The following is a 26,208-nucleotide window of genomic DNA, read 5'->3' on the forward strand; positions in this document are numbered from 1 at the left end:
TCATTACAAAACACACTCCCAAAAGTGTTTAAACCAAATTTAGATGGCATTACTGTGGTACCACTTTTCTCTAGTGCAATGCCAGTCACCTACATATATCACTCACAACCACCATTGATCTAGCTCACTGAAAGCTTAGGAGGACTAAAACTCAATTTAAAAAACTCCCAACAATATATTTGTGTGTATACATAAAAAGAGACAAGTATGTGTGCATATATATATATATTTTTAATGGCTTAGTCAAAATATTGAAGGCTTGATGAAAGTGTAAGGAAGGAAGATGCAAGCCATAAGACTGAGGAGGAGGAAGGACTGTAGCAACACTGGTTGTCATTCAAAAGCAGTCATAGAAAACACAGCAAGTAGGGATTTACTGAAACTCTAATTACATTCAGGTGCATTCACTCCTTACACATAGGTTAACAACAACTGTTTATCATTTTCATATACTCATGCCTAGAAAACATGCTTTGTTTTATGAAGATCCCACTTCAGTTTTGCATTCAGCTTCACACTTCAGTAAAGAGAGGCAGTATGCTCATAAGAACCACCTCTGTTGCTCAACAGCAACATATACTTTCATAAATGGAGAGCATTTTGAGAGTTTGAGAATACACCGCAGCTCAGAAAGTAGGCTTGTTCACTTTCATCTGTCCAATCTATTAAAAGCCTAAAATACCTTTGATCAGACTTTCCTGGGAAGAGTAGGGTACAGAATCTAGTTTAACTGCACTTCAAAATCCTAACATGTAACAACTACAATTTGCCTAACCTGTGTTACTGATAACTCAGGAATTATGCATTTCGCCAATTCTAGAAGTTACCCACCTAATCTCTTTGGGAACTTTTGACAATTTTACTCACCCTCCATATACTGTAGTTGATGTTCCACTGATTTGATCAGCTACTATTAAAATCATGTTTTGACAAACCCGTTTAGCAATTTCCAAGCACTTATAAATATTTAAAAGCTTTTCATTTCTCTCCAAACCTCAATAAAAATCATAGCAATTACAATAGCCTGGGTTTTGCTATCTTAAAGATGTTTACTCTTCCTCTTTACATTATTCCAGAACACAAATCTATGTAAGAGTATGTTGACATAGATAGTTAATTAACATTTTCACATTAAAACCAAACTGCTCAATAACTAATAAAAAAAGCTCAAATCTAACAGGCAAAATTGAAAGGCTATCTTAATTAAAAGAAAACATTTTACAAGTTCTTTAAAGAGCATGGTTTTGTGAAACTGGAATTGCAAAACTAAGACACTATGAAGGACTCAGAACTTGGGAGGCTTTTTTCAGTGACAAGCAGTTACTAAAAATGTTATGTTAATTTTAAAAAGTGACATAATATACAGCTCTAAAAGAACCACCTTAGGTGAAGTCAAACAGACTGGTGTTAGACAACACAGCACTGTGCTAAAGCAACTCTGGAGAGATCTCAACCTCAAAAGGGTATTGCAAGCATACATGAGTCAAATGAGTTCATAAACCTTTTCCTGGATCTCACACCTCAGGCCAGAAGAAAGCCTCCTAAGGAGAATTCCAGAGACAATGAAGCCAGACATGGTATCCGAAGGGTAGCTCTAAGGGTGTTGGGATCCAGGTCCTGATACCACACAGCCTGCATAAGAGTCAGGGAACAGATCCATCATAAAGAAAGATTATGCTAGAGATGGTTAATTGCATTGCAGAACCCATGTTTTCGTAATCAAGTAGCACTCATACTGAAGAGCAAAATAGTCCCTGGCTCAAGGTGAACTTCTCCACATGCAGCACTACACATTTTGAGAGAGGAGGGGTGTGGTTCAGCCAATTACAACCTAGCTTGTCTGACCTGAATAGTTTGAAAGGCTTTAGACTGGGCTTTGAAGAAAACAGCAACTGAAAACACAGAGACAAATGGAAAAGGGATGAATCACAGGATGGGAAATTTTCCTTATGTTGGCTGATATTATTTTTACTATTTTCTGAACAAGGAACTGCACTACATTTAACCTGAACCTCAAGCACACGGGTGCCATACAGTTCCAACAATGTGGCAACTAATACAAGAATATAAGGTGCAACAGGACTGGCTACAGAAGGAGCAAAGCCAGACTGCATTAGAATGGGAACTATGTGATTGAATGACTTATTTGGGGAATGACCTTATTTGATACTGTAGGTAACTGATAATGCACACTACATAGCATGCTGATGAGCTCTTAGAATAAATATTAAGGAGTTAGATGGATAGATTCCTTCCAGGACACAGGCAACAGTAAAAATAAAATACAGTTTATTGCATAGTGGAAATTAATACTGAACTGCATCAGGAGAATCAATCAGCTGAAAGCACATGTCAACTATCAGACCATGACAGCACAGCAAAAATGACAACTGTGTTTTATTCACAATTGCTAAGGTGCACGAGGAACAATGTATTAAGCAAAATCAGGGCAGTACCCTAAAAAACAGTATTAGTACTAGCAAGATGTCATTTGGAGTAAGAAATACAAATCTAGTAAAATATTTTCAGTAAGAACTACTTCAGACTGGATCAAAGGCAGAGAACATGACTATGAGGATTACTGGTAACTAGTTTGAGACAAAACTGAGACTGTGGACTAAAGCAAACCAAAGCTAAGAGGGAATACAATGTTTTTGTAGCAAATACTGGTAGTGTTCTGCAGCTGTTAAAAAAAAAGGTATTTACCTGAGCAAAGTTGAGTGGGAATTTCCACCATGTTCCCACAAATATCCCACTATATTATTATTAAGGCTCTGAAATAATTTTCTCCCAAATGGCCAGGGTAGATAGAAGGTCATGATTTCAAGAAAGAATACTGATTATTTTTTAAAAGCTCCTCTAACAATTCCTCATGAAAACAGAAGATTAGTCTCAATGACTCAAGACCTTTTCCAACCCTGCGTTCCCAGTTTATTTAGCACCAGGTACTTTACCTGGAATTACCTGCTCAATCTACAAAATAGAAACAAACGAAAATGGACAACTGGCAAAATCTTAAAGGCACACATTTTCTTACATAGTTACAAAACTTAAATTATCAACTTTTGACTGCTACAGGTGCCAAATGTGACCTCATTCCCTCAAAGTTGCACTGTTATGACAATAAATTCAGTAATTCAGTATTCCTAAGGTTGGAAGAGACCTCAAAGATCATCGAGTCCAACCTGTCACCACAGACCTCATGACTAGAGTAGGGAGGACACTACTGCCCACTTATATTATCTAGAGTGCAAATATTATGCTTAATGCACACAGGGAAGTACTTTCAGCTTTATTTTTAAATACCTTCTGTTTTCACCTGGATATAGCATGGCTCAGCCAACGAGCATTTTCCAAATGGGCTTCAGCTGTCAGAGCCTCAAATTCTATTGAAACTATCTACCCCTTTTCCTGGAGGTGTTCAAGAGGAGATTGGACGTGGCACTTGGTGCCATGGTCTAGTCATGGGGTCTATGTTGATAGGTTGGACTTGATGATCCTCGAGGTCATTTCCAACCTAAGTTATACTGTGATACTGGAACAGGTGGCAAGCCAAGTGAAAGTATCCCAACGCAGTACATAATTAACACCTGGATCACACAAAGACTGGAAAAAGTATTTGCTTTGTGTCTTTAACAATAAAACACAAAAATCACCCAAAAGCAGTATCTAACAGACTGATACTAAGAACCATTTAGTCACTTGTTAGCTACTTCCACAAGAGAGAAAATGCTTCCTAATTTCACCTTATTGCTTCTTCAAAAAACAATGTTTTCTGTACACTTGTCTGATTCCTTAAACATAAAAGGCAGCCAAAAAGCTTCCATCCTCATTGACAGCTTCCAATTCTATTAGAAGGATTTATTAAAAAACCCCAAAAGGCACAAGAACTCAGTGTAATCTTAAATGCTAAGGATTGGCCTGAATTTACATTTTTAGGAGCACAGCTCTTCCTATCAAGTTATAGAGACATGCATAGGTACATTAACCATGATGTGTCAACAAAAGTGCTCCTACACAGGTCACATTGTCAGCAGAAGTATTCAAATCTACTCAAACTCTATTATTTTTAGAAGAGGGAAAAAAAAAAAAATTTGTTTATCTCCTCTAGGATGTGCAGTCAACATGTCAACTAGTGAGTGAACACATCTTTCATTACTTGGGCTGACTCCTAGAATAAGTTCTGCATCTTCCATGACAGCTGGGCATGACTTCAGTCACCATCTATTAACACTGAAAATATTAACAGGATATGAACTTCTGGACAGTGCTATATTTACATAATACTTAGCCATTGTAAACTAAAAATACCACCACAAAAATGGCTACAGATGGAAAATAAATGTTAAAAAAGTTACTGAACTTAGCTCACACTTACTCATTTATAGCTGCTCTTTGGAAACACAACCTGACTAACACTTCCTGATACCCTGCCTCAAAGTGAAGCGCATTGAGGAGAGCTGCCAGAATAATGCATTGATAGAGAAATAGTTTTAGCCACAACATTTCAGTAGACAATAGTTCAAATGAAATTATTTTACAAAAACTATTTGTAAGTATTAAGGCTATGCATAATGCATCTCACCAAGATGAAAAGCTGCATATCAATGAATCCATTTTTCAAAGAGATGTGCATTAAGGTATCTTCTGATTTCAAACAATTAATATTTCAGCCAGAATATATAATGAAATCAATGTTATTTTGAAGTGGTAGGCATATTGTCAAAGCCAGTAAACAGTTCTAAGGAAAAAGAAAACACACTCACTAATGGAGTAGTCTTGAGAAGACTGAGAGGGAATCTTATCAGCATCTATGAATATCTGGCGGGTGGGTGTCAAGGTGAAGGCATCAGTCTCTTTTTGGTGGTGCCCAGTGATAGGATAAGGATTAACAGGTACAAGCTAGAACACAGGAGGTTCGACCTCAGCACCAGACACCTTTACAGTGAGGGTGATGGGACATTAGAACAGGCTCACAGAGAGATTGTGGCATGTCCTTCTCTGAAGACTTTCAAAATCCACTTGGACGTATTCCTCCGCAGCCTCCCCTAGGTGATCCTGCTTTGGCAGGGGTCTGGACTTAATCTCTGGAGTTCCCTTTCAACCTCTAACATTCTGTGATTCTGTCAGTATCTAATAGTTACATAACAGTCTCTAAAACTGAAATATCCAAGCTTAACTTTGACATTTAAATTCTTCCAGAAAGAACAGTGATCCCTAGAAAAATGGCATGCTATAATTCACTCCTCAGATTTCATCTCTTTTTGTCCTCATCACTTAAAGAGGTGGCATTTAATGAGAATTCACAGTCTGAATCTCATTCTAGATTTTAAAATCTGAATGGCATCTTCAGGTAAAGACAACTGGATCAGCAATTTCTTTGAAATAAATCACATATAAAAGCTGCATCAATCTGCCAGAAAATAACCCAATTAAGAGTATTGACAGGGTTAAGTGAGAAATCTGGACTCAAGCCTCCTTGTCAGTTTGCTTCTAACACAGTGTCGGATGACAAGAAGGCTGTTTGAATGGATTCATTGTATAGTCAGAAATGCAGAATCAGTCTCAGAAAGCAGAATTTTACAACAAGGTGCTAATTCAGACAATATTTCCCTGACATTCCAGACCATACAGCTTAAAACTGCTGGGCTCAGTGTTGTGTCATCTGTTACTTTTACTCCAAGTCTCTTTTCTGGGACAGACCTCACAAAGAACTAATACACAGAGTTTCTTTAGTTTCATGATCCCATGCAGGCTTGTGTGAAAGTGATACCAAGCTGCCTCTATCGGCCAAGACAGAGGAATGAAACTTGGATGCTTGTACATCTTTGTGAATATGTAGCTTCTTTATCCAGAACTTGGAAGACCTCAAACAGTTTGTTGTTGAAGCTCACACCAGAACAAATTCCTCTATCCAATTACAGCTGTACACTTAAATAAACTCAGTATCATGATGCAAGCATATAAAACACTATTTCAAACAAACTAAAAATCTATCATCAGATCAATGAGATTTGTGGCTGTTGATTTATTCATGTAGAACTTGGTAGTTTTAACACCCCTACCAAAGACTAGTCAAACACAAGCTATCTTCAAATCTACTGCCAGCCCTCCTTTCATTAGTTTCAACCTTCAGTTTGGAAGGAAGGAAGTGGCAGCCCAACACTGATTATGGATGATCTCTGCTCATTTTCTTTATATTGGATCAGGATGGTCTGTTTCCTGCAAGCCTAATAAATGTTCATGAGTTATTCCTTGATTCCCATAGAGGTGCTCAGGAAAGAGTATACCAAGGGGAAGAAAGCTGGTCATGTAGACCCAACTAAAATGTAGTGGTTTTTTTTTCTACAAGCAAGAACACTGAGTATAGTAAGAAAATATTTCCTTATGGAGAGAGTGTGTAAAGGCTATAAAAAAATGAGGAATTATGAGGAGACAGAGCAGTAAGCCTTTGCAGTTTTTCAACATTCAAATAACCTATAGCTGAAGGTAAAAACCAGCAAGCAGAAGAAAATTAATTTTGTCATTATTAGAGCTCGCCAAAAAAAAAACCAACCCCAAACCTGTGTGAAAACTTCTGTGATTTCTTGTTCTCATTGTCTCAACAATTAAATAGCTGACCAATAAAATGTAAGGCAAAGAAAAGTAAGTGTGAGATGTTAATATATTTTTTTTTCCTAAAACAGAATGCTTCAGATTTAGAGGTACTGGAGCATGTTAAAGGACTAGAAATTCATTACTGCACTACACTCAGCACCACTGTTCCAATGACCTGGAAGCCAAGGTAATCTAATAAATGAGGCATGAGTATCATGACTTCAACTCGGTATTTGCTATCATATCTTATGTATTGGTTTTCTGTTGTGTCTCAATCCTCTGTTCGTTACCACCAGTATTTTAAACACAGATTACACAACTTCTTAAAAAAGAAAAAAGCCACCTCCCACATGGAAGTATTTCAGAAGCCTGTGTGGCCTTCATGTATAACATACACCAGATATTTTGAGAAACTGTATTGAAAGCAACAAAGCTTAGACCCCCCCTCACTGACGACTACGTGGAGTTGTGGCTGGAAGTCCCATTTACTCTTAACTTACCTGTTGATCAGTTGATGTACGTTGCTGAACTGCATCGTGGCTCACAGAGCCTTTTTTGACTTGTATCCTGCCAGGTGGAGGAGGAATCACACCTGAATATGAAGCTGAGCTATCAGCATCTGAAGAATACAAGGCTGTATGTCTTGATTCTTGCTCATTCTTTGATACAACAAATCTGGGAAGAGGGAGGTCTTTTACTGTTAAAAGAAAAAAAGTGCAGGCCATTTACGATACAGAAGTATGATGCTCAAAATTAAAAATGTGGTTCTGTTCAGTAATTAAAATTTTGAGTGTCTCACTTGCCTCAAACACTGAGACTGCTGCCATACTCAAGCATTTTGTCAAACAGTCGATTTTTCCAACAAAAAATTTACAGGCATTGCTCAAATTTACTTTCTTGCCGACTTCTTGCATCAGCTCCTTTTGGTATTGGAAGTGAATCAGTGCTACTATCAATTGTATTCAAATCAGATGAAATTGCATACAATTTACTACATAAGAATTAAACTGAACTGTAAAGAGTCCACAGTATTCACAGTATCCAACAACCATGTGTCACAGACATCTTTATGTACCCAGTATTATAGAACAATGCTCCAGTAAGAACATAAATTCTTGATTTAAGCCTCTGTCACTAAGCACAATTCAACATGCCAAACATCTTTCATCAGAGATGGAGCACTGGTTCAGGCATGTCCCAAAAGAGTCCAGCCCAGTGGGTAGGCACAGGAAGCCAGGTATTTCATCCCATAATGCCCTGCTCCCCTCTAAGACATCAGCGGGGGGGTCCTGCACTTCCTCTTTCTTCCCTCACCACTACCTGGGTAATGGGGTGAGCCGCCTCTCTTGGGCCTCGCTAGGCCCAAGGCCGAGGAGCGGCAGGGGAGAAAGAGCCCTGGGGGGTTTTGTGTGTACCCTCAGGTGGGGGTGGGATGCTTTTGGGTATGTTTTGGGATCTCTCTTTTGTCACAGTGCTTGTGGTTCTCTGTTTTGTTTTCCATTTAAACTTTCCACCATTTTTTGTAATCCATTTGTCTGAGTCTTTTCTTTTGCTCCTGGTGGGAGAATTGGCCTCTCAACCTACCACAAGCATGCAACAGCTTCTTGGCTAAATTTGCCATTACCCATCACACAGATACACTGTTGAAGCAATTCCTGATGCTTTCCTCATACCTAAATACCAACTTTCACATTAGCACTGTACCCCACGTTGCACTAGGAAAGTGATTCATGTCTCTGAACAGTGAGCTACAGCCAGACAATACGCGTGAGACAGCACACTGCTGTATCATATTCAGCCAGCTGTCGATCAGTACTCCCAGGTCCCTTTTGGCCTGGCTGTTCTCCAGCCACTCTGACCCCATTCTGTAGCACTGCATGGGGTTGCTGTGGCCAAAGTGCAGCACCCAGCACCTGAACTTGTTAAATGTCATCATGTTGGACTCCACCCATCTGTCCAGCCTGTCAAGGTCTCTCTGCAGAGCCTTTCTACCCTCTAACAGACCAACACCTGTTCCCAACTTGGTGTCATCTGCAAATTTACTAATGGTGGACTCAATCCCCTTTCTAGATAAGATTCACCCCATCTAGGTCCAGCAGGCCAGATGCGTTAAAAGTTGCCCCTTGATCAAAGAATCCAAAATTCCACTGCTGGCACCATCCCTTGAGCCATTTGTTGATGGCATGGGTTCCCTTGTTCCTTTCAGCGCACACCCCTGCCACTGAGGGAAGTGAGCAGAACACCACTTGAGCTCCTGCCCCATCAATCAATTGTCTGAGGGCGTGAATTCCTTTTGGATTGTCCTGGTGCCCTTCTTATCAACCACGTTGCTGCCAGCTTGGATTACCAGTAATGGGTAACCCAAGCTCAGGACTATTTTGTAAGTCTTCAGACTACTGCATTTTAGCTGTTTAGTGGCTGGTACAACAACACTTGAATCGTTCTAGAAGCAGGAACTTTGTAGACAGGACTGGAACCACTGCAACCAAGGCAACCGACAGCCAAAGCTAAAAACGGTTAGGGTAAAAATAAATGTTCTGTCAAGTGTACTTGTCATATTTAGCAGATTTAGAACCAGTTAATCATTCCTAGAAGTCCAGAAATCATTACAATTATTTCCAGCTTTGTCAAGAATCAAGGAAATGCATTCCATTGTAACAATTCCAATGGCTGCTAATTTTACAGCACCATATTTTTAAAAATTATTTCTGTACCCTCAACTAAATGACTGACTTGATTTTGATTTTTTTTTTTAAATATATATAAAATCTCCATTCAGTTAAGGAATCTTGCCTTAAAAGACAACTAAGAATACAAAAACCCTGGGAAAAGCCGCATACATGGATTTTAGTCTTTGTTTTCCTCAGCTGGTACTTGATAAGAAATCCCACAATTGTTCTATCAAGTCCCAGTTCTATCTGATATTAAGAGTCAAAGGCCCCCTTCCAACTTTCTGAGGCTCCCTACTACAATATGCTGAAGGTTTTAGAGTTGGGAACAGTCATTATAAATTATTTCCCTAATTTTTCTTAACAGAGTGGATTATGAGCAGAAAGGAGCTTGAATACCAGCAAACCTGCTTCAGTTAACTGAAACCATGCACTTTTCCTAAAAGCTACACAAAGAAAACCCCATGAAAGTAGTATGTACTGTTTGTACAAGCCTAGAATAAACAGAACAGTGAAAGTATACAGAATGATTCCTTTCTTTTTTTATACTTTATCAAATACTTCAGTCCTATCAGGTTGCTTTTAACACAGTCCCCTTAACTACTGTTTAATCTGTGTCCTTTAGACACAAAAACATTCTAAGCTTTCTTTTAATTACTAGCACGTGTTAAGTGATATCATAATATGTATTCTACAGACAAAATCTACTAAGGAAGTCACCTTAATGCAAAGCTGTACTCCAGAGATAATTTCAAGTTGTGAATTGTGTACTACACCACAAAGGGCTACAGTGGCTTATAAGTCACTACTTTATCTTCCTAAGGCTCTTTTCATCTTACAGAGCAACACTGACATGGATTCACTTATGTCACTCAGAAGACTACGTACAGCCTTTGGTGCAGAGCCTCACACACCAAAGCTCTTTCTGCTGTTCTGAACCATTTTCCTAGAGTGAGTCTGTCCCTGATCCTATTTGGCTATCCACACTACAGCTGACCTTTGAAAAGGAGGATTAACAGGTGTTTTGGCTGATAACAGACTTCAAAGGCCTTTTACAGGTCAGGTTTTAACTAGAAAAATCTTTAACCACTAGTCTTCATATTTGTGCTTAGGGAGAAAACTGTCAGGCCAAGTGCAAAGGAACATGACTTTAGAAAAGATGATCTTCCATTTGTTGCAATCAAGGCTTCATAAACTCAGTAACTACAAAAGACTAAATGTGAATTCTTTTTTTCCTTCTAGTAGTCCCTGCAGTATATCCAGAAGAACCCAAGTTCTCACATTTGTATCTATAGAATGAACTCGTACCTAATCAAGGGGCAGTAGTAGTTGTTTATTTAGCCCATGATGAACACAATACATATTCAGTAAGAATAAGGCATTTCAATTCATATTTCCCTTAAAGTTCCTCATAGACTCTCTGCAATTTTTAAGTTAGCACCATGTATAAAAAGACAGACTACACTAATTTACAAGGTTGATCTACAAGAGCCTTTGAGCCAAGTCTACGATAATTCTGCCTGCCCTTCCCCCCTCCTGCCCGTCCTGTGATTTACCTGTATTTAAGCTTTCCACTCTTAGAGGGAGACCAGATTGGGCCACAGCAACAAGTTTCAAAGCAATGTAAAATTGACTTCTTCCAAAATAGCCAAGTCTTGTTGCACCACAGAGCTCCATGATCTGAAAACAAAATACAGTTACTTGTACAATGAGGTTTAAAACACGAATAGAGGCAATCTCATACATTAAACAGCACCCCACCTTGCATAAAATGCTTGTAACTGCTTCCTATACACAATCTTACAGTAACAACTTTATGTGCAACCTCTAAATATTATGTGACAGGAGTCAGAGTATGCAAAAAAAGCAAAAGCACCATGTCTAAAACTTATGTTTTTCTCAATTATCCACATTTCCTTTCACCTACGCTTTAGAGGTTCTGCTAAGTTGATAAGGCAGAATAAGAGACAATAACTGAGTCATGCTCCTTTAAAAAGAAGGCAAACAAACAACTTTTCCCCAAAAATAATTTTATAAAACCCACCAAAACCAAAAAGGCCAAGAGAGCAAATCATAAACATCCTATGTTGCTATTAGCTATTCTGTCACAAGTTGTATCACTGAATCATAGAACCATTTTGGTTGGAAAAGACCTTTTACGGTTGAGTCCAGCCATTATCTACCTATGAAGCCTGGTGCAAAACCATGTCCCTCGGCACCACATCTATGCATCTTTTAAACACATCCATGGATGGCAACTCAACCACCTCCCAGTAACTGCAACATAAAACATCATTCAACATTTCTAGTATTATATTGATGTAATCCAGAAACAGAAAACGAAGACTTCAATTTTGAGAATTATTTGGAACAGTAATGAAAGAGAAACAGTCTGCCTCCAAACTTCCCCCTAAAGAATTTCAGTGACAAGGCTAGAATTTAGGAAAGAGCTAGACAGTTGCAAATGATACCTTCTAGCCTCTTCTGATATAGGTTTGATAAAACTTAACCTTCAACTTCTAAAACAAACCTATAAAGCATTCATTCAGTCCACAAAAGTATCCACACACATGCGTGGATTTCAGCATTGAAGGATAATGCAGAACTTCAGGTTCCCCAAACAATGCCACAGATGCTGTTTCATTTAAGAAATACAACAAAGTGGTGTTCTGTTGGGACCTTTACAACTACTCAAAGAAAGGGTTAGCTTCCTCAGCACCCTCAGAGGTGCCCCATCTAATCTCACAAGCTTGAAACTGCTCAAAAGATCCACCAATCTTCTTGTAGTACTAATAATTTCTCTCCTCCTCCAACTCCACAAGGAAAGAAGTGACTGTAAATTGAGAGGTAACAACTTGAACAATAAAACTTTCTGGCATGAACATCTAAAGTAAATTGCCTGTACCCAGCCTAATGTCCAAAATAACTACACTGAGTTTAAGTATCTGCCAGAATTAGAGCGATGAAGATTAAAGAGACAGATAGCAATTAAAACCAGTGTGATAGCAAAAAACCACTCTTTTTGAAGCACTGTATACCGGAAGAATGATAAACATCCACGTACTTGACTATGCCCAACACAGAAAAAGCTTGTGGATCCAGTGGCCTAGCACTGACACATGAATAATTGAGCAGATTCTGGAAAAGCTTCTTGTGAAAGGAAGCAATGACACATGCATTTGGAGCCTATGGTATCATTAAACAACAAAAGCTTTGGTCAGTTTGAAAGCTAGTGTTGGACTGGAAATTATCTTGTTTGGAGTTAATCAGTACTGCCAGATTGTAAAAAAAACTTCAGTTACAAACTGAACTAATAATTAAGCTACCATGACAGATAAGTATTAGAAAGACAAGCATGGATTCAAATTAAATAGATACAAATGCAGAAAACATGCCAGATCTAAGTATCAATAAAAGGAAAAGGCTAAGGATATAAAAGAACCCCCACAACTAATAAAAAAAGAAAGCTCTTACACTGCTAAACAACAAACTGTCAAATTCACCCACAGATAGCCAGAGAAGTCCTGTATTTCAAGCAGATTACAATCCAATCAGAAATACAACTGAAGGTTGAAGAAAATAATTAAATGCAAACACCTAGTGGAGACTTCTCTGCTGCCAAAACGTTTGAACACACTCAAAACAGCCAATCTATAATCTCCCTGAAGGAGGATTTAAACATCCAACAGGTAATAAGCTACATTGACTGGGGGGGGGAAATAATAAAGTAATCAAGGGATTGCTTCTCCAAGATCTGCATTTAGTGCTTTCATCTTCTTAGAAGGAGATGGGATAAGAAACTTCCTTAAACTCTTCAAGGATTGCAGAGCCATCTTCAAGACAAATACTCCAACATCTCCTTAGATATGAAGATCCTGAGGTCACACTACAGCAGTTAGTCGGATTAAGGCAAGCAACTCTGAAGCTCCAGTATTGCTAGAAGCTGTTGATACAAACAAAAGACAACAAACCCAAAAGGAACAAACAAAACCCCCCACAAAACAAAAACACCAAAGCACTACTCAATACAGAAGCTGTAAATTACAAAACTGCACATGCAGCCATCACACTGAAGTAACAGCAGCATCAACAATACCAGAAGTTGGTGCAGATCAGATAGGCACAGGAAAAAGCATGTTGACAAATGACACCATTTCAAGCACGTAGTTTCTACAACTCTTACAAGTTTCAAATAAGAGGTCCTTGAACTTGGTAACATTTGTGAACCAAACCCACCAAGGCTGGAGAACCTTTAAAAATTCCAAGTCAAGCAGAAAAAACACATCTCTACCAAATGCGATGAAACACTTTCCAGAACTCAGAAAGCCTCTCTAGGAGAGTTTTCCAGAATATCACAGCCCACCTGCCCCCAGGTTCTTCTACAAAACAAATCAAACACATCACCTGTAAGCATTATATCCACAAAAGCACAACAGTATTTAGGCAGGGATGACTTCAGTGCTAAAACAATAAATGAAGCAACATGCATGCCACCTACATATTAAAGATTAAAAAATTTACTCTCTTTGTTGACAGTTACTGAAGTACCCACTGTTCCATACCAGAGAGTGGTAAGAGGCAAGACCTTACGGCAGTTTTAGAAGGCTGGAACTTACAACACACATGGTGTATGCTGGCAGAAGGGAGCAGCAAACCAGCTCATAGCAGGATCTTTTGTAACACCTCATCTAAACTATGACATTAACACAAATCTATCCACTAAGGATGAGTAACAAAAAAACCCACATTCATATGAAGTAAGAAAGAACTGGGATTCTGAATATACATTTGGTCCTGCTTTTATTAACAAATTCTTCATTTGGGCATTCTAGTTGTCCTACTGTGACTTGAATTTTCATATTTGTATTATTGGTGTACTTAAACCCTACAGGGAATCATAGAATTCCTGCTTGGAATCACCTGCTTGGAAAGGTCCTTGAGATAATCCACTCCACTTCCCTTGCTCAAAGCAGGCTCAGCTACAACAGGTTGCTTAGGACCACGTCCAGTTGGATTTGGAATACATCCAAGGAGGAGGAGACTACACCCTCTCAGAGAAACCTCTTCAGGTGTCTGATCACACTTACATAAGAGATTTTTTCCTTTACATGTAAATGAAACAAGCACCATGAAAATATCATATAAAGAATGCATCAGAGATGCAAAACAAATTTTCATATTAGACAATATCTGATACAAATTTGAGTTAAATCAGACCACATGAATATGCTTGTCCTTCGATATTTAGAGTTTTACTGTGCATATTGACAATAACCTTAAAATCAAAAGCAAGAAATTCATTTCTTTCTGAAAAAGGTCACAGTTACTTCAGCTAAAAATGCCAACAAATTAAAAAGAAAAAAAAATTGGCATTCAGTTCTAGGTTATTTAATCCAAAAGTAACCAAGTAGATTGATTTTGATTCACAGTTTAAAATGAAAAATCTTATCACGTCAACAATGTTATTTATGTCCCTTATGCAGCAATACATTGATGACAATTCCAAAGCTCTCTACAAACTTAAGCATTAAATAAATCTGACAGGATGTTTTCCAAACCAGAAGTTTATTACAATACAGTCTCAAATTGGGCACTAGAGTATGCTGTAGTACAAAGGCTCCTGAAGTCATGTAATCCACTCACATCAGCTACAACAAAATTTATCTGTATCTCTACAGTGTAATGAAACCTGGAGCTGTATAAGGAACGTTTAAAATAGGAAAAAATCTAATCATTGCTGCTATAGCAGGAAAAAAAAAAAAGTAAATCTGACCATCACTACATACCAATGAAAAACTACTTGCTTTATCTAGGTTGAATAGGTTCTTTCCTAGTAACTTGTGACCTTCTAATCTTGTTACTCTTCAGCCACTGTTCAACAGATCAATTCCCGCCATTTCACTTATCTCAATCTGCCTCACTAATTGCAGACCAAAGCCTGACAGTGTTCTAACTACAATCTCTCACCTATCAACTGGACAAAGCAACACTGATTAATTATTCATCAATTTTTAACTTTCCTTCAGAAAAACCTCACTTCAATGGTACCTTTTCTCAAATGCAACAGTTGACAGCCCTGAGCAGCAGAAAGAAGACAAGAGAACTGACAAAGATCCTCCTTTTGATGAGTTATTTTTAACCAAGTCAAGTCTCTGACCCAGTTCTCTGCAAGGCTCTAGAAATGCTGGCACATAGTGACACACAAGGAAAAAAAAATAATAAAAGGAGACCAGACAAAAAAAATTCATTAGAAAGTCCAAGTATCGCTCTGAATTCTGTTTCAGCACCAACAGCACAGTGTGACAAACACTTAAACAGTCTTAGACCTATCTGAAGACCATTTGTTAAATGGATTTATAAAGGACATTGAGAACTACTACATTTAATAAGTGTAAAGAAGTAAGCATTCATGTGCTGAACACCAAGTATAACATTACCTCTAATAAATACCTTTATCTCATTAGGTACTTAGAAAGCATAGCAGTAAATATAGCTAACTACTTGATATCATGTGCTTGGGAATTCTTAGTGTATTTGGGACATTGTTGTACTTTGTTGTGTAACAAATAGTAAAGTTTCCTTTTAAGTCTTACAAACTGTTTCATGAAGATGGATCTCTGTCAATGCCACAAACCTGGCTTAGGAACACAGACCTTTAATGAAATAAAGTCAATAGTACTGGAGGACTTCCAAGACAACACACTTTCTGGCAACAAACTATTTAGAGTCTCCTACTGTCTGAGCCTCTCCTTATACTTCTCCACCCTTGATTTTCAGACTGCACACATCCACCATTGAAGTAAACTGCTAAAATACCAACAGGGAGAAAAAGCTGAGTAGCTCTGACAATTTTCTGTAGATACTTAGAACACTTTCTCATTCCACAGGACATTTCAGCTTCAATTAAATGAAATTTCAGAATTAATCACACCAGAAATAAAGAATTAGCTATTAAAAAAAACAAACCAAACCAAAACAAACCCAGTATTCTAAGCCTCAGAGGAATGATTCTGCCCTTGTATTTTGAGATCTGTTTTACCAGGGTGTCTACTCCCTGAGTAAGTGGTGGCAGATGTGGAATCATGCTTCCACTGTTAGCAGAAAAGCAGAAGACAGAAAGCACTGAAAATTTAACTCTGATTTATGACAAAGGTGTGTGATATATACACATCTTGGCAAATGACTATGTTGAACACACCAAAAAAAAAAAATTCATAAAAATTTCACCTATTCTAGTACTTTTAAGCCAGCTATTTTAGGTCATTCCTGATCTCAACCCATTTCAAAAGCAGTCTGCAGCATCTCCGGTTGTTCCTGATAGCATGTATGCTTGTGGTGGATTAGCCTCACTTATCAAAGACACTTTCTAATGCAGTAGCTTTGATTTTTCCATTTGCAATCAACATTTGTGGTCCAGGTAACAGCTCCTGCAAAGGCTGTTACAAGCCATACACATGGATCTTACCTGCAGAGCTCCACAGCTCAGCAATTCCCGTGTTGATTTGGTATTACATTGTAACCAAAGTACAAAGATGAGGCAGGTGCACCCTACACTCAACTACAAAAAAAGTTCAAGATACCAGTTTAAAGGGGCCATTTCTCCAAAGATCTAGAGCCATAAACTGTCCCATTTGACTATAACTGAAAACCAAATTATTGCCAGCTATCCTCCAAAAAAGGACAGAACAAAGAGGCATATTCCTTTCTGACATGTTCAATAGCACCAACAAAGGAAAATCCAGACAACCAGATGAACACTCACTCAGAAAGGAGCTACTGCTCTCCCAAGTAAAAAGTGATAGCTGAAATACCTCAAGGTAGTGTTTCTCTTTACTTTCATTAAGATTCTCTCTACTGCTATTCTGGCAGAGCAAGGTGTTTGTGAGAGGCACCTTACAATCAGTAATGCCAATAAAGAAGCAAGATATGGAAATAAAAGTAACAAAATCTGAAACAGAAAAGACAGCCTAGGGACCTGTGAGACCCATTAATCATTTTTGACACACGTAAGCTATTTTAAAAGTAGATATTCCACATACCTGTCTCTTCTTACCATGCAATTTTACTTACTACCAAACCTAAATTGTGCTCTCAGCTGCACAATTCCTCATTCGTGAGCACTAGCTATTGCTCATCTATCTGATCCCACAGCATGATTACTCCATTTGGTAAGCCAGCAAAAAATTATTGTCTTAGTTATCTGCCCTTTTATTACATGCAATCTGTCCACTGTACAACCAACCAACACCTCAGCAGCTACAAAGCACATGGGAGCACATGGGAACACATGGCTGGTAGTACAAGTTTGCTCGTCTCTAAACTCCTTGTAAGGCTGCAGTCTCAAGAAAATTGTATGCTTTGCTTTTAGGAGGGGCAGAAAATGAAGAAATGAGGCATTCTTTTGACACATTACGAGCACTTTTTAACTCCAACTTTTTTGCCTTGCCCAAAGTTGTCCTCAGAAAGATATATTCACACATCAAGCTAAGAACTGCCCTCAAAACAAGGGTATCTCCTTTTTCCTGGTGCCGCCATGAAAGGTTCAAGCCATAGAAGACAGACACTCTAGCAAGAAAATTCAATGCCTGAGCCAGACTGCTGATTTGAGACTCCAAGAGGATTCTGTAACACTGGTGGGATTGTATCTTCTAGAACGAGCTATAGCAGGCAAAGTATCCATATAAACACCAAGAACACAGCTAGCCTCAGCAGACACTGGAGAGAAATTTTACAACAATAATATATTTAGCATATTAAATTATTAGTTAAATAAGTTGTGCAAGAGAGGTCACATAGGGTTTTTAAATGTTTTTTATTGTGGATGCTCCTGCCATGAAGTATTTAGTTGTATATTTTTCCTGCAAAATTTCTTTAAGCGCTAAATGCTGAAGAGAACAGCATTTATAGACACATTTTAATTCCTTTTGGACCTCCTTTATAACTGTGGCATTCCAGTGACTGAAATTCCTTACTAGTAATTGTTTTTTCACTTTCCCCATTTTAATATTTTCTGCACACATCACCTTCCATCACTATGCCAGAAAAAACATAAGACAAAAAACCCTGAAAGAATGAACACAAGCTTCTGGCTTTTTGCTAATGTCAAGTGAAGACTAAGGCATTCTCAGATCGTAGTATTAGTGGTCATGCTGTGGCCTGGCCAAATAGTACTGCCCTGATCTGGTCTTGTTATGCCTGAGCACTTCCACACAAGTTTACCTGCAGCTGCTGCACCCACTGCTTTACACTGCTTTCCCATCTTAATCTGTTTTCTTCTGAGCAATCTGACCAACGTTAGTCACTTGGCTCTGCACTGCTCTCCTCCCAAGTAAGGCCTACAACTATTAACAACCTGTCTATCAAAGTTTAAACAAACCACAGTTAAAAGTTATAAAATCCACACATTTAGAGAGTTATATTTTAAATTCAGAACAGAGCTTCTAACACCACTATAGACATTTTATTTCCAAAAAGAACAAGTCATATGCACTACTGCAGTAAGAACAGACTTTTCTACAAAATTAATGACTAACAAACAGTCAGGAGTAAGTTAGCACCTAATGCTTAATTCTACACAGCTTGGCCCTGTCACTCTTTTCAGGGATTACAGAAGTTGAAAGATGTATTTGAAACCAAATCTACTCATTGCTCTGTTACCATACTTCATGAGCACTTTAGATGTCAGAAGTCAATTATCTCAGAAATTCAGGTCTGACTGTCACCTTTTTTCCCCATCAAAAGCCCTTTAACCCATCAAAATACAGCTCTTCTGCACAGACAAGCATGCCTGAATTTTATAGGTTTGGGTTTTCTGTGCAACAAGTGCATGGGGTAATTTACCTCTTTAAACACCAACCCTGGTTGGAAAAACAACGAAGTCACAAATATGATAATCAGCTCAGTACACTAATTTAGAAAGAATGACACTGTTGGCTGAATAATAACTCTAAGATCTAAAGAAATTGTAAGGAGAAAGAACAAGCAAAACCTAATCATCACTGGAACTCCAACAAGAAAAAAGTCAGACAGTCAGAATATTGCTCCCACACTCACTTCTGACTAAACCTGAGCAAAGAGCAGAACTCAAATCTGAAGACTAGGAATTCTACAAGAAGGACTAATCTAAATGGCTAATATTTATGACCTAAGAGGTGTGAAGCTTGTCTGTAAAGGCTAATGTCTTGAAAGCCAGCAAACATAGTTGAAAATTCAGAGACTGCCAGCAAAGTCCTATAATTTCCTAGTATCTGCAGTAATATTTATTAGACTAAGATGAAGGCGTATTTCCCACTTTTCACTGGCAATGGGTGAAGTGCTCAAAGCTTGCAATACCAAAGAATCATCTTTTACAAGCAAAAAATATCAAGTTCACAGTTCACAATTCTGTGCAGGTTCCTTGATTCTAAGACAGCTGGATTTGCCAAAGGCCCTTGTATTTCTGGATAGATTTCAGAATTCTATCCAGTCATGTCAGGAAGGATATTAATCATCCCTGCTGTCACCTGACAACACATTTAAAAGAAAAAAATAAAACTGTTTTCAAACAAACCTGAGCTGTGCTACTTGAAATTAGCTGAGTTCTTGCTAGCACATGTAATTATGAAGGATTTACTATATAAGCAACTATACAGCAGGAATCCCAGTCAAGGCATTCAAGGGCTGAATATAATTACACTGAGAAGTCAGTCAAACATAAATGTAATTTTAACAGACTTAATCTACACTCCTGAAGTTCTGTTATTAATTTCTTGCCTTTTGTTTCACAAACAATTATTATTCTCTGACTAAATGCTGCTGAGATACGAAGCTACTCAAACTAATTAACTGCAAAGGGAAAGTAGTTTGCAACCTTTGAGAAGGTAACATCCTTAAAGTGAACATTTCTACCAGACTTCTGCAGAAAACTCAAAGCACAATTCACAGGATGCAAAGCAGACAAAGTGCCATTTCTGGCTCAGAAAGCAGACAGCTTATATATCTCATCATTACAGAGAAACAAAATGAACCTACTGCTCAGCCAAGAGAAAAGAATACTGCAGTAACATTTGAGGGGGGAAAAACCAAGCAATTCACAAAGTGGGTATTCTTAACTGCAGATCCAGGCACTGTTTGTATTTACAACAGATTCCTAACAATTCTTATTTCCTAAACAAGAACTGAGTTATGCTATAACATATACACAAACATCCCTCAAACATACAAATACTACATATAAAATGTATACATAAATTATGTATGATAATAATCATAAAGGTTACAGACTCATCTGCTTTATGGTGCTCAGGAAGAAACTCCTACGAATTAGTAAGAAAAATCCTACAGTTACACATTTCTACACCAGAAAAGGCCTTAGCTGTGAACATTGTCTCCAAAGAAATTCCATTTAGTTTTAAAACAACGGCAAGTAGAAAACCTCTGAGCTCTACAAAACAGACAACAAATCCAAAATGTTTTGGTTTGACAGGAATGATTTCTTTTTGAAAATTTGGGATTGTTTACAGATTAGGTAGAGGTTAACATTAGGAGAGGAATACATCCGTGTTTTTTAAAGATCTAAAGGTGCTATGTAATTTTGAAGAGACTCCAGATCCAAAATGCTGAAGGGAAGGAAGGCAAGTAATTTGACACATGTAGGGAATTCCAGCTTCTTATCCCACCAGTTCTGAAAAGATAATAAATTCAGCAAATTAACCAGAACAAGATTGAGTCTGCCACATGTCTGCACCTCCCAGGTAATCCTAAGCATAACTTCAGCTTCCATTTGCAGTTGTCATTCAGAAATTGTAGTTGATGAACAAGGCTTTGTGCTAAGAGCATGGACTTTACAAGAAAGCAGCTGCATCACAAGCATGTCCTTCCTTATGACTTTTGATGTGAAGGCAGCAAACTGACAGACAAGGCAGACAACCAGAGACAGCAACTTTTTCCATCCCATGTTCCACATGAGAACAATCAAAACTAATGCCTGTAGACTCCTCAGAACTAAAAAAAAACAAAACAAAAAACCACACCCCAAACACACACACACACCCCCCAACAAAAAAATCTCAACCACCTTGGAGTTGGCTTACAAGGATCAAAATTAGGCTTTACACTAGGTTTTGAACAGGCTAATGCAAGTATATTGGAATTGAAGACTCTCAAAATAATTGTACAATTAATAATTTCAAAGACTTTCTAATACTAAATTTGAAGTCAGGTAACATTGCTGTACAATGTCAACAAATTCACAACATGTTTTTTGTCTCACTCTAGCTTTTACAAGGAACTTCACTATGAGTACCAAGAACTGACTTTAAGAGTATATCTACATTAGTGTTCTAGGTGAGATGTAAAATGTGCTTTGAAAGTCAGTTTCCTGATCATACTCCCAGCTCTGCCTCATACTGTGCAGCCACTCCAGAATAGGCAACTAGCTGTCTTTTGTATGAAGCTCACCTAGAAAATACTCTCTAGGAGTGCAACCAAATGCTAATGTTCAGTCTACAAAATCAGGCCAGAACTTTATCAAAGGAAAACTTCTCCAATAGATACACAGGGCTGACTGCAGCTTATCAGTATGACTTGTGTCATACTACTTGCTAATACTGATGCACATTCAACTAAGCCATAACTCAGGCAGCTGAGTCAAGTGAAAAGTAACTTGACAAAACTCCCTAACTTTTGGTTGAACAAGCTCCCTGAACCAGCCCACTGTCTGTTCAAATGAGTGTCACTGCCAGCATAAGGCAGTTCCAGCTTCTAGTGGTTTAAGCTACCACGAAACCCACACTAGGTCACAACTGAAATATCTAATTGCTCAAGAAAAAAAGAAAGTTCTCTTTTACTCCAGCCGTGTTTCCTTCCTTGTGCCAGCACTGACATTCATTCAGCCTCACTTTTAACTGATACATAGTTAAAAAAATCAACAAAAAGTTGTGATTAATCTTCTGTCTGCACAGACCCTGATGACAGCATACAACAGCACTGGCTAGCACTTTGCAAGGAGAAACAGCAGCAGGAACACACGGCTGGGGGAAGGGGGAGAACTGAACCACCTACTTCAGCAGCAATTCACCACTAGATTGGTTTAGCTGCAATGTGAAACCACACCCTGAGAGCAATTTAAAGACTCATGTAACTGTTGTGAAGTAGCTGGACTTGTTCTCCCAACACACTTTTATCCATTGTTTTATGCAAATCCTGATTTCAGGGATGTGCACGAAAAAGCAGAAATATGGGTTAATAAAGACTGGTATCCTCACATGTGTGGTTAAGGTAACACCTCCAGTGTAGTGTTTCTGTTCCAGCAATAAGGCTGCCCTTTTGTAGATGTGCACCAAGTGGATAGACAGCTTTTCTTTCACATGGTTTTGTTGCTTTGTGAGCATATGATTTGTATTCAGCAACCATAACTGTTCCTATTTTCCAGAGATTCATTTATTCCCATTTAACAGTCAGCTAACAATGCCTCTTAGAGACAGAAATGAGAATGATTAGGAGCAATTACCCACATGTACTAACTTTTCCTGCTGCAAGACAGGTATCTCACAAACGTAACTCTTGGCAGGAGCGGTTGCATGTATATCCAACCTTTAAGCAACAGATTTGCAAGCAAAACAAGTTACAAATCTAAAAATGCAAATATCACACATTTTCATTTCTAGCACTCAATTCTAAATTATTCAGTAGTATGGGTCTGTAGATACCTTTGAAGAGGGACAACGTTGAGGTAGATCCTCAGGACTACTTGGTCCTGGCAAGTTTGAAGATTGGTACTTTTGCACTATGTTTTGCACACCTAACAAGGTACTTAGCATTTGCATGGCTATTACATTTGTACTCCAGGATTATATAAGCATTGGGTAAATGAATCGAGCTCCTTTCCCCACAAGCATCAAGTGCTTCAAATGAACAGGTAAGAACACAGCACTATGCAGTCAAAAGAAAATTCTATCTTCTCCACTGGGTTTCCTTATTTGTTAAACTACACCATCTTGAAGTTTTAGTTACATAGTCACAGCTTACAAAATGTTAAATGGAATTTCTCGAAGAAGCCCTCATCCAGTGTGTTCCTTTGTGTGTTAACCTGAGGTACAACCACACCTTAAAGAGAACATAAACTAGACAAGTAGATTCTCTTGCTCACAAGTACAAGGCACTTTACAGGTGACCAACAGTGATTGCATGAGGCACTTTTAAGGGGTCAAACTGCTAAGGGCATTTTGAGTTTCTTTGTATTATTTACAGTCTCATTCCTGAGGCAATCTAATATCTTGTTTGCCATTTTAACTACAAGGTTTTCCTTAAGATCACTACAGTGATAAGCAAGGTCTGTCTGCTTCTTGAGTTAATGTATTTAGAACCCATGGAATGATGTCTGAATAGTTTCTCTTCTTCAGATGCAATCTAATTTGCAAGAAAATATCTGACCTTCTCTGCAACAGATAAGGACATAATGTGGCCGTTTACATTTAAAATTCCAAGTCTTTTCAAGCTTTTGTACTAAATCCTTGCAGAAAGCAAAAATCTCTAGCACTAGCCTGCCTTATCTATACAACGATTTAGGCAAGTTCTATGGAAAACAGATTTAAAATACAACAAATATGTAAACATTCACTCTCCTGGGATGATTTTTCCAAAATCGGTTGGTCACACAAAAGAGATGTAGTGTGTGGCCCTGAGAAACTTCACTCACTGAGCATGCAGACTCTCTTATCATCAAGTCCAGTCTAACAAGTCATCAAGTAAGATATTACTAGTTTTACCAGTAATATGCATTTGTTATTCATCCCTCTTCCACCTTCTAGCATCTTAAACTATTTTAGCTACCCGAGCCCAAAACACATCAACAGTAATCCCAGTTACTGCTGAAGTATTCTCCTAAGTCTGGTACTAAATTGCAGGATGCTGAAATTTGTGTAATCTATTTCTGGCTACAGTAACTTTAAAGCTGTTAAAAAGGCTGCTTATCTCACTAGGATGAGGATGAAACTGCATAAAAGGCAGCATGGCTTTTTAGATAGTTTTACCCACAGCAGTTAAAAACTACATAAACTCTAAAGCACCGAACAACAACAACAAAAGGAACTGCAGAAGCAGCAAATTATTACAAATAGCTGTTCGTAAGAGCAGTTCACTGGGAATACTTTCCTCAAATAGTTACACATGGCACATCAGAACAGACTTTCCCTTCTGTAGGTCAACAGCTCTACAATACTGCTACTACTTTTCAGATATAATCTGGCAAGAGAATTAAGTGTGAAAACTGTACACATATGTACTGCATGTATAGGCTCATGTCGTTCCTAACACTGCATTTTTCATTGCTGGAAGTGTTCAGATGACTACAGGTAAGTTAATACCTGCTGCGTATCGATATCCAAAAAAGACTGCACATCTTAGGTGAAGTGGATCGGCATCAGTAGCACCTAACGATACAAACCCAGATTTCCCTCTATGCTGCTCTTCATCAGCAGACTGTGGGATAAATCTGACCCACGTCCCCCAAATCCGTTGGGATTCTCATGCTTTAGACAGCCTCTGCGACACGAAGCAAACAACACGCTTGCCTACCAGTTGCTGGACACGGCCAGCAGAGATTATCAGCAGCCCTTCCCAGCCCTGTAGACAGAGGCCCCACAAGTACATACGCGGGGGCCTGCTACAGTCACACTCAGCGCAGCAACTAGCTGCAGCCCCCGCCCTTCCCTCCGCGCCGGCGAGACTCAAGCCTTCTGCTCCTGCCCGGCCTCAGGTGGCCGGCTCCAGGGCCGGACAATAGCTCATGAGTATCCTGGCGGGTCCCTCTCCGGCCTCCCCGGCCCGCCACCGTTGGCGGGATGACCCCTGCCAAAGGGCTGCTGAGGCGGGCAAAGGGGTGAGGGCCGAGCTGCGGGCGGCAGAGGGGAGGGGCGGCAGCGCTGAGCGGGGCTGTCTCCCCGCGGGCACTAACGGCGAGGCGGTGCCCGCGCCCCCCCACTCCGGGAGCCCGCAACGGCTACCTGCATGACCACGTCGTTGGGCAGCTGCGCGGCGCGGAAAAGCTCCAGGACTCGCCCGTTGGACGCCACTTTCTTGGTGCTCTCGGTGTCGCAGTAGGAGAAGAGGTCGCAGTAGTAGCGCTGCTCCGCCTCGCTCAGCGTCAGGCCCTCCATCTTACACCCCGGCTCCGCGCGGCGCTGCTGCTGCTGCTGCCGCCGCCACCACCCCGCATCCAACGGCGGCGGCCCGGCTGGCGGTGTGGGTGTGCAGCGAAGAGCGCGCGAGGCTGCCTCGCGCGGCGCGGCCCGGCCCGTCGCGGGGGTGGGGGGAGGGGGGGAAAGCGCCGCCACCAGCCGCCGCCGCGCGCGAGCGGCTGCTCACACCTTCCCCCCACCAACCGCCCACCCGCTCCGCCCTCCCGCCCACACGGCGGCGCGCTTGCGCCTTCCCCCGCGCTTGCGCCGACCGCCCGGCGAGAGCGCGCCCCGGAAAGGGTGCAGGGAGAGAATGCCTAGCGCCGGGCGAAGCCGACGCCTGAGCACGACGGGGACCAGGTCCCCACCACACGAGCGGTGGTGGCGGAAGCGCCAGGCCTGGGGAGGCGGGGCTAACAGGGGAAAGGGCCAACAGTGTTCCCCGCGGTGGGGTGCCGACTCCCACAGCAGCACGCCCGTGACCGGGCGGAGGGTGAGGCTAGTAGTAGCTGTCCGGGCGCGCCGCCCCCTTTCCGGTCCCGGATGTGCGATACGGCCGAGAGTGGCAGCGCCCCCTATAGGCATGGCGGTACGGGGAGCGGGTGCAGAGACGCCTAGAGCTCTCTTCGGCGTGCTGTGCCTATAGCGCTGGGAGGCAGGCGCTCGGCTTCCGTGGGGAGCTCCTGCTATCTTCGGGACAGCGGAGTGGACGTCCCTCGCTGGCGTAGCTGTGACTGCCGCCAACTGCTCAGGGCCCCGAGGAAGCTCCCCAGGAAACCGCGCCG

General features: G+C 40.1%; 1 protein-coding gene across 7 annotated transcripts in view; it reads right to left on the reverse strand.

Moving 5' to 3' along the window:
• The window catches only part of REPS1 (RALBP1 associated Eps domain containing 1), a 67,462-nt gene extending 41,838 nt beyond the window's left edge, over positions 1-25,624 (reverse strand). For 3 of the 7 annotated variants that reach the window (XM_068150635.1, XM_068150642.1, XM_068150627.1), the window contains exons 1-3: positions 25,250-25,621; positions 10,823-10,946; positions 7,098-7,294 (exon numbers count right to left, since the gene is read on the reverse strand). In XM_068150635.1, the coding sequence (XP_068006736.1) occupies positions 7,098-7,294; positions 10,823-10,946; positions 25,250-25,402 (474 nt within the window). In that variant the 5' untranslated portion in view covers positions 25,403-25,621. Of the gene's footprint in view, positions 1-7,097; positions 7,295-10,822; positions 10,947-25,249 lie in introns of all 7 variants that reach the window. The other 4 variants (XM_068150660.1, XM_068150652.1, XM_068150679.1 and 1 more) reach the window with 3 other exon arrangements.
• Positions 25,625-26,208: the final 584 nt, after the last annotated feature.

The sequence above is a fragment of the Melanerpes formicivorus genome, unplaced genomic scaffold, assembly GCF_026170545.1.
Source record: "Melanerpes formicivorus ecotype bairdi unplaced genomic scaffold, bMelFor1.0.p_v2 SCAF_2, whole genome shotgun sequence".
Lineage (NCBI taxonomy): Eukaryota > Metazoa > Chordata > Aves > Piciformes > Picidae > Melanerpes > Melanerpes formicivorus.